Source organism: Anabrus simplex, chromosome 1, assembly GCF_040414725.1.
Source record: "Anabrus simplex isolate iqAnaSimp1 chromosome 1, ASM4041472v1, whole genome shotgun sequence".
Lineage (NCBI taxonomy): Eukaryota > Metazoa > Arthropoda > Insecta > Orthoptera > Tettigoniidae > Anabrus > Anabrus simplex.
In genome coordinates this window covers 508163683-508173332 of record NC_090265.1, presented here as the reverse complement: position 1 = coordinate 508173332, position 9650 = coordinate 508163683, and the positions used below count along the sequence as shown (strand labels likewise).

General features: G+C 37.8%; 1 protein-coding gene across 1 annotated transcript in view; it reads right to left on the bottom strand.

Moving 5' to 3' along the window:
• Positions 1-266: 266 nt before the first annotated feature.
• LOC136857032 (dual specificity protein phosphatase 14) overlaps positions 267-9650 on the bottom strand; it is a 71535-nt gene continuing 62151 nt past the window's right edge. Inside the window, exon 3 of the mRNA XM_067135381.2 lies at positions 267-4037. Coding sequence (XP_066991482.1) covers positions 3708-4037 — 330 coding nt within the window. The 3' untranslated portion in view covers positions 267-3707. The remainder of the gene's footprint in view (positions 4038-9650) is intronic.

Here is a 9650-nt window from a genome sequence, read left to right as displayed (position 1 = left end):
ATCGTTCTAAATGCATCAAAATATATCCTTTATTTATCGAAGTGTAGATAAATTCCTTGTACTAATTAGCTGAGAAATCACTATCATAATGTGCTCCTTCCTTTAAGTTCGTACTCGGGGACTTAGAATTTTCAGCTGATTTCTTCTTTTGTCAGAGACCTCAAACCCTATATGTAAATGTAATGGAAAACAGATAAATAACGGAACTGCAGGTTATAGTTGTGAAGAATGAAGTAAGGTTTATGGGAGAAACATTGAAACAAAAATGACTTAACACAATTTTTATTTTGTGCGAACATACGGCTAGTGCTTAACAAACAATAACAAAGTACAATATAGTGATTATATATGTAAAAAAATGCTAGAAACTCCTTCAAATCTGCACCGGAATGGAATACATTGTGAACAACACTCTCACAAGCATTGGTGATATGGCAACTTTGGACCCCAGTCTGTGAGAACTTGTTTTCAGAATTTTTCAAGTGACCCGGATCCTTAGAAGGACATAGGTGGCCATATTAAAAGTCGTAGAAGATAATTACAGTGATAATGTATATCAAAATATTCTTGTTATATTTCATACTATCACACCAAAAATAATCATATCGTTATTTTAGAATTAAAAGTTTCAGTCCCTTTTTATTTGTGACAAGAGTCTATTTTCATTGCTGATAATTCTATTTATTACTGGTTACTCCCACTTCAGTGAAGAATCTCTCTGTACGAAGGCATAAAATATAAATGGGCACACTATAACGATGTACGATAATCTAAAGAGTCGAAATTTTAATCATTAGAAATAATACACGATTTTAAATCAAAAAAGAAATCTCCAGAGAATCTGTCAAAATAAATAATGAACTTTGCTCTGTCAAATGAGTCGGATTTGAAATCATCAGAAAAAGGCACACGGCTATTCTTTCAGACCATGCCCACATTAATGTGTACTTCAGTAACACATTTCTTTCTGGATTCATATTTTCCGCCAGACAGTTCAAACCTGCAGCACACGTTTGTGTATGATTTTCTCTTTCTGTTACAACTGGTTGCGAAAAGTTGATTTGTATCTGTCCATATCAAGGGATGTAAACGGTTTCAGAAATTTTCAAGAATTAAAGTTCAGTGCACGTTAAGTCGTTAAACTGTTAAAAGTTGTATAATTGGAGTCTATTTGAGTCTTTAAAAGAATGAAAACTTATTTAGAAAATCATATGAAGTTGTGCGTCACCCTTGAACAGAGGGACAATGTGTGTAACTGCATTATTAAAATGTTTTTTCAATTACAATTAAAATTAACCTAGTACAAAGAATTAGAAATTCCGAAAAAACCAGTTATGACCGACATCACACAGTTTGTGTAGGTCGTAAATTTGTGTAAAAACTGTGAATTTTCCTGTAATATTCCATTTTTTCGGTATAGCGTATGATTTGACAGAACCTGATGATGTTCTTCTAAGGACGAAACATGTCATTCTAATTTAATTAAGATATTTCATTTTCAAGTATAATATTGTTACCATATGTTTTTTTTTTTTCACGTAGTTTATAAATGTATTAATCAAAATTCACTTCGGAAGACTGAAGAACCTAACAGTTACAAAAATAAAATTCACTAAGTTTCACTTCCATATAAATGTCACTGTATATATTAATTTTTGCAGCATTCAAGGACTGAAAACCATACACTTTTACACCTTAAATTACTGTACCAATCACATTCCATTCCCATGCCACAAGACTCAAACAGAGTGATACTAAAGACAAAACAGCAACTTCCTTAAAATAGGAAATACATTCGATTACAATAAATCGTAAAAAGAATACAAACAGTAAAAGCAGATATTACAAGAAGGATTAAAGGTAGAGAATAAATATGCCTCTACCTCTTAACTGCAAATATAACCTGTCACAAAAATAAACAATGTGAAGTTGTCTTTGTTATTTATTTGTAAAGAGTAGAAGTCATTAATATAATATAATATAATATAATATAATATAATATAATATAATATAATATAATATAATATAATATAATATAATATAATATAATATAATATAATATAATATACGTGGAACTACGAAAGTTTCTCTTATAGGTTATAATGTTTGCTTATATACTGTATATCAGGAAGTGATTATAAATCAGAACAAACACAAAAACAAAGACATTGGGCATGTAAATCAAGCTAATATAGCTTGTTTGTTCAAGTCCTACGTTCTGTTGATGTCCGTGGTTCACCATCAAACAGTCTAAAGTAGAATTAACCCGACGAAGTCAGATCAAACTTTCGTCAATGTTGTCCTTCTAAAGCGCATTTTCTTCAGTTATTCTTTCTCCAACACCCCTGCAAGACTTATTGTAAATCAGCCTGTTTGATCTCCAGCTGTCTTGCGTTGAATATGGTGTGATAATGGTTAGTATACTATAAATTATTGATGTAACAAGCTAGTGTGTACCTTAGTGGAACTAGACATAATGAGAGAATTCACACCTAAGATAATTAAAAAATGTTTCCTAATTTTTTTAATTTTACTAGTACTAGTACGTTTTATCCAAACGTATGCTTAACGTATATGGAACGTAGTAAAAATAATTTGGTGAATATTGATCATATAATCCTCCGTTGGCGATAGTATAGACCATATAACGTCTATTAACTGATAATCAACTAGCATTAACTTTTCTACAAAGTATTTTCCACTACTCATCATTTCCATTCTCATCTTTGTTGAAAATATTCCGTTATTTATTTGTATCTGTTCTCAGTCATTTTAGTGTGTGATAAAAGTCCATTACATTTCACAACAAATATCTTCCAATTAGCAAGGACATTTTGATTTCCGAGTCTGTTGAAAGTCTCCTTTGTATGACCTATATAGAATGAATTCGAAAAATTCAAAATTTTGTTTGCAAATACTGTATGATTTTACTTTCATTACTGTATACTGACATGGTAGAGGCTGGAAGAAGAACGCCTTAATACAGATGTATTAAAATAATTGAATCTAAATATATTCGAACAGGAGACGGTATCTCGGTGTAGTTCCTGCCGGGGGCACTCTACAGTAGTTCTTGAGCAAACAAACCATTCTTTGCAGGAATATTCAGATTGTGTGATAATACATGAAATGAGGCATTTTGCTGAGTTTGATTTTCTACGACGATCAAATAGGGTATGCTAAAGTGTTTTAATCTTTGAAGTTTATTATAAACTATAATATAAGAGAGAAAATAATAGTTATTTTATCCTACTCTGTAAGTTTTAATTGTTGTCAAAGTGAAGTGAAATTGATTTGCACCTACTTAGAAATACCACAAAGTGTATCGATTGCTTTGAATGGCACCCATGCCTTATATTTCTGTTTTGTAATATAGCACATTATTGATCCAGGCTGTTCAAATGCGTTGCTTTCTCTCGCCTCGTTTGAGGGGAAAGCTCACAGTTATCTATAAAGTATGTCAGAGTTCAAGGTGTAGAGTTGAGAGCGCCACGGATATCAATGAAAGAAGGACTTTTGTGCTACCTGTATGGAGCACATGGAATCAGCAACAGCTTTATTGGTTTGTTTCCTTTATGAAATATGTGGAATCGGTAACAACTGTGCTGTACTTGTTTCATTTGCTTCATCTTCGAAACATGTGGAATCAGCAACTGATTTGTTGTTGTGTGGAATGTAGTGCGCCGTTATGGAGGACAACCCTGATGTCAGTGGCGACCCAGACGGCGACCATAGTGCTGCTGGAGCCAGAGCATAGCCTGGTATTCGGGCTCGTACACGTCTGGTATTAGAGCGTCCACCACAGCGTTATGCACCATGTCGACACTGGCTGCGCCCAGCTGTAGCTGCTCGTACTCGATGAGCTGCCTGAAGAACCCCGCATTGGGTCGAACACATGGGCGGCATGCCCGCAAGTGGGCAAAGGCTTTCCTCAAGGGCATGCGGTAATGCTTCACCAGGTAACCCAGACACAATGCTGCAGAACGGCTAACCCCAGCTACACAGTGCACCAGCGTCTTGCCGCCTCGTTTGCGCACCTGAAACCAAGCAGTTCACAACAATTCAAATTAGAATATTAGAACACACATTTGCTTGCTACAGTGTGTTAATGGTCAGTTAAGCATTGTTAAAAGAGGAGCAAACACAGCTCACTTATGTATCTAAAAATTATATACAGAGTGTTTCCATAAGAGCGTGCAAAAATTTAACAGGGCATAGAGAATGCTCCAGTGAACAATTTTAGGTAAGGAACCTGTGGTCGGAGAAGTCGGCTTAAGGAGATATGGAAGTAAACTTGTCCACCACTTTGTCTCGCATTACTGCTGTCAAGCTTATTTACAACTGACATGCGTACATGTTTACACGTACTGTGATGTTTATTTACATGAACATTTATTATTTCCTGCAAGGAAACAAGGAGGACGTCATGATGCAGATTTTGTTCACTTTACCTGTCCATAAGATGGCTCTGTTGTATCGTATTTACATTGTCCCATGACAGAACGTGCTATGAATCACGCATACATTGATTGAGGTTAGTGGCCGTGAGTTTCAGCACATTTTGTAAGATACAGTGAAAATGGTACGTTCATTGTATCAGTGATGGTATTTGCAGTTAACTGTAACTAATGTAAATAAAACTTACACAGTAATGTGATTGTATACCTATTATCTCCTTAAGCTGGCTTCTCAGACCCCCCAGCTTCCCTACTTCAAATTGTTCAGTGGAGCATCCTCTATGTCAGGGCCTCTCAGGGTGCATGCGCGTGGTGCATGCACTGTGCACGGTGCAACAGACGACTTGGCTTGGTTGACCAGAGTGCAGACCCTCCATTCTTCGATTTGGAGCAATAGCGCTTACTCTCTCTTTCCTCACGCCTGTCTCGCTCGCTCCGCATGTCTCCCTCTGCCCCACTTGCGCCGTAGCGCTCCATATCCGGGCTGAGTTGAGCCGAGTATAGCCGAGTAGAGCCGAGCTTAGCCGAGCTTAGCCGAGTAGCCCAGAGACGAAGCGTTGATCCGAGCCATGTCGAGCGGCACCTATGCACAGTGCATGGAGCTCTTGCGCCTCGATCTGCACGTGTGAGATTTTGGGTGTTTGAGAGGCCCTGCTCTATGTCCTGTTAAATTTTTGCACGCTCTTACGGAAACACCCTGTATATATATGTTATAGTGGAAGTGGATGGTTTAGTGCATGTGTACCATCACTAAACTTATCAGTGAAAGCTTGCCATAAAATGAATAAAACACATCTACTAGTGAAGGTGTACCATCACTGGGCCCGGTTAGCGGATGTGTACAGTAGCAGATTATTAATGGTGCGTGTTTAATTTGGTCCTGAATGTTTATGAGCTATGAATATGATTCAAACAGTAGACTGATATATTTGTCCTCTAACATGACCTCCTATTAGCGTCCAACTATGGTACCAGGCATATGCATGAATGTAGTTGTCATCGGTTGGTTGTTGTTATGTTATACAACAATGGACCTGTGCTTGAATCAGTGAAGTTCTACGGATATCTCAGAGTAGAATTATAATTCTGTCTTCATGGACGGAGAAAAGTACGAGTCACTTATCAGCAGGTTAAATCACTAAAATCTGGACGCAAGATGGACGGCAACGACTAAAAGTTTTTGAAGAGATATGAAGTGTTCTAGGTGAATAGAATAATGAAATTAACACAGCCTGATACTGAAGAAGGCATGTTTATGTTTACGATGAAGAACTGCGTGATATTCTGCATGATGCTCACGTGACGACTGGCCACGGTGGACACGACCGAATGATAAAATGCTTAAAGTCAAAGTACTTTAACACATAGAGATGTCCACATTTATCTTAGCTTATGTGAGTCGTTTTTAAAAAAACAAAACGGTCAGAAGAAAGGAATAGTAGTGAAGTCCATGCTGTTCAAAGAGTTAAATTCCAGATGTCAAGTTGATCTCAAATGTCTAACTCTATTTCTTTCCAACCGTTACCTCTTTCACTACTTTGTGCAACCCCCGCTCCTTCACCATTACAGGATCGGAAAATGCTTCACCTGCTCTAATTCTCTGACATCTATTTTCTAGAAATGTAGCCACCCATTCAGTCACTTTTTTGTTTAGTCTAATGGCATTTATTTTCAGTAGTCTTCCATGATCGACCCTGTCAATAGGCTGGTTAGATTAATAGCGATACAGTCCATTTGAACTCTTCAATCTAAAATATCTGCTAAATCTTTCTGGAATCCTACAAGTTGAGCCTCACTAGAGTAACCTTTCCTACATCTGAATTGCCTTCTATCATATCATTAGTCCTAATTTCGCAAATGTCTCTAATACAATCAGAATGCATGCTTCCCCAGAGCTTGCGTGCAGTACATGTCAAGCTGACTATAACAACTCTCCATTAGTTTGGTATATGCCCTCATGCAAACAGAAATGCATTGAGAACTTCAGATATCTATACTAATATTATAAAGAGGAAAAATTTGTTTGTTTGTAACGAATAGACTCAAAAACTACTGAACCGATTTTAAAAATTACTTCACCTATAGAAAGCTACATTGCCAGTGCGTAACATGGGCTGTATTTTATTTTCGAAACAATTCGAGGTGGGGGGCACGGGGGGGGGGCGGAGATATAAAAATAATAGGCTAATATAGGCAAAATATCAAATTTGTCGTATAAAGACGAGACAAAGCTCATTTTAATCCTCTTGACGCAAAGAACAAAACTCGGTAAGCCCTATGGGCCCGAAAACCATGTTTTAAGGCCCTAAAACCAACCGTTACGGAGATATTGGCACCACACTACCCCTGCTCTAGGAATCGGATGAACTAATGAACTGTCGTATCCATGGCAACGTCAGCTCCAGGATTCTACACCAGCGAAATTATCTACAATCACAAAAACCTAACATGTTACAGACATGAAAATTGATATTTGGAATCCCCTTTAAAAATAAAAGAACACAAATATTCGTTTTCAGAAAATCCACTTAAGGGGAGGGGTGTGTGAAAAGAAGTGAGAAAGGAGTTGAATTATTTGTATGAGGATATATATATCAAAAAATGAAGATGTTACAGACTTTAAAATTGGTACTTGGAATCTCCTTTAAAAATGAACACACTCTTTTTTGAAAATCCACTTAAGGGGGTGAAAAGAATGAAAAAAGCGGGTGAATTTTTAAAATTAGTATCTTCTTCTATCGCTTTACCGACACCTGTGGGGTTGCAGGTGCGAACTGTGTCGCACATGTGGATTTGACCCTGTTTTACGGCTGGATGCCATTCCTGACGACAACCGTATGTGTATGGATATAATCTATACGTCTATACTAATATTATAAAGAGGATTTTTTTTTTTGCTAGTTGCTTTACGTCGCACCGATACAGATAGGTCTTATGGCGACGATGGGATAGGAAAGGCCTAGGAGTTGGAAGGAAGCGGCCGTGGCCTTAATTAAGGTACAGCCCCAGCATTTTCCTGGTGTGAAAATGGGAAACCACGGAAAATAAAGAGGAAAAATGTGTATATTTGTTTGTAACGGACAGACTCAAAAACTACTGAACCGATTTTAAAAATTACTTCACCTATAGAAAGCTACATTGCCAGTGAGTAGCATGGGCTGTATTTTATTTTCAAAACAATTCGAGGGGGGCGACGGGGGGAGATATAAAAATATTAAAATAATAGACTAATATAGGCGAAATAGAATTTGTCGTACAAGGACGAGACAAAGCTCATTTTAAGCCCCTTAGCGCAAAGTACAAAACTCGGTAAACCATTCGGGCCCGAAAACCATGTTTTAAGGCCATAAAACCAACCGTTATGGAGATATTGGAACCACACTACCCCTGCTCTAGGAATCGGATAAAGAAACGAACGAACGGCCGTAACCATGGCAACTTCAGCTCCAGGATTCTACAGCAGCTAGATTATGCATTACGTTTGGGCATAGCTGCCAACCAAAATTGATACATATATGACTTACTATCAGAAAGAAATAAACTGTTGTGTAAGACGCTCATAGCACTCCATTGGGCGGGGATGAAAAGGGAGTGAAGTATAAAAATAATAGCCCCGGGGATCTCCGTAGTACAGCGACCAGCGGTTGCCGACGGGCCACCGTTTTTACGTACTGGCTTAGGTTTCAGCATTTTGCGGAGTCTGTTACCTATAGATTAAACTATTTTCTATAAATCATGTAGTAGTAGGATCACTGATGTTATTAGTGCCGATATTTTGGTCCACTTTTACGATCATTGTAAACATAAAAACAACCTATATAGGCTACTGTACACAATTGTCAATTGCCCATGACTTGAAAACATTTCTCAGCATTTATACTCAGATTCATTATATGATGTGCGACATGAGTGACAAGCCCTGAGAATTATAATTCTCGATAATTATAGTAGTTTCTTTTATGCATCGCGTATTTCCTTGATCATTTGTAATAGTTACGAAATGTCGGATCAAACAAATACATTCAATAATATTTATATTTGTGGCACTATCTGGCGGAAGTATACTCACACTAAGCTTTGTGAAGGGAGCAGGTATATCTAGGTGGGAATGATGGAAAAACATGGTAGCAAAAGATCTTAGAGGTCGACGCTCTTTAGGAACTAATATTTAGAGGCCCCCATGAAGAAAAGAAGAAGATACACTATAATTCCAAACATGACAAATAATTTCTACGTACTTAAATAAATACACCAGTGATATAAATATCTAATGAAGTCGGTCACACCGATAGTATGAGTAACTAAAGCCAGTTTCTGATAACCCGTACGAAGAACGGGTACTTCTGCTAGTGGTACTATATGCCAACGCATTGCCTTTGGTATACCTTCAGGAATCCTATCAATTCCAGATGCTTTTCTAGCTTTTGTAAATATCTTTGTTACCATAGGTAAATTTCAGTACTTCAGAGTCACCTCCTTTACCTGGACCGAGCTCGATAGCTGCAGTCGCTTAAGTGCGGCCAGTATCCAGTATTCGGGAGATAGTAAGTTCGAACCCCACTGTCGGCAGCCCTGAAAATGGTTTTCCGTGGTTTCCCATTTTCACACCAGGCAAATGCTGGGGCTGTACCTTAATTAAGGCCACGGCCGCTTCCTTCCCACTCCTAGCCCTTCCCTGTCCCATCGTCGCCATAAGACCTATCTGTGTCGGTGCGACGTAAAGCAACTAGCAAAAAAAGCTTTACCTGGATATTATCTCAATGTCCAACAATCTTTGTATCCCGCTGACAAAATACTTCTGCGTTGTTCATTAACGATTCCTGGAATGTCCTTTCTGGAACCAGTTTAAAGTACCTATTCATACACTTCCATTTTTCACTAAAACTCAGCTACCAATTATGCTTGCCGTCACGTTAAAAACAGTTGAACTTTTTTCACTAAATTCAATTTCCTGGGAAGTTTGTTCAGTTTTTCTCTACTTCCACAACCAAATCTAAATCTATTTCTTTCCAGCCTTTACCTCCCCCCTAACCTCTTCACTTTTCTGCTATAATATAGCGGGTCTTTACCATTCCTTACGACATTGAAAGGTACATGCCCGTTTTCATCTCCTCAACAATTGCTTTAAACTCACATCATAGGCTGTTTACATTTTTATTTACCACTCTCCACCGACTCAATCTGTGCGTCATA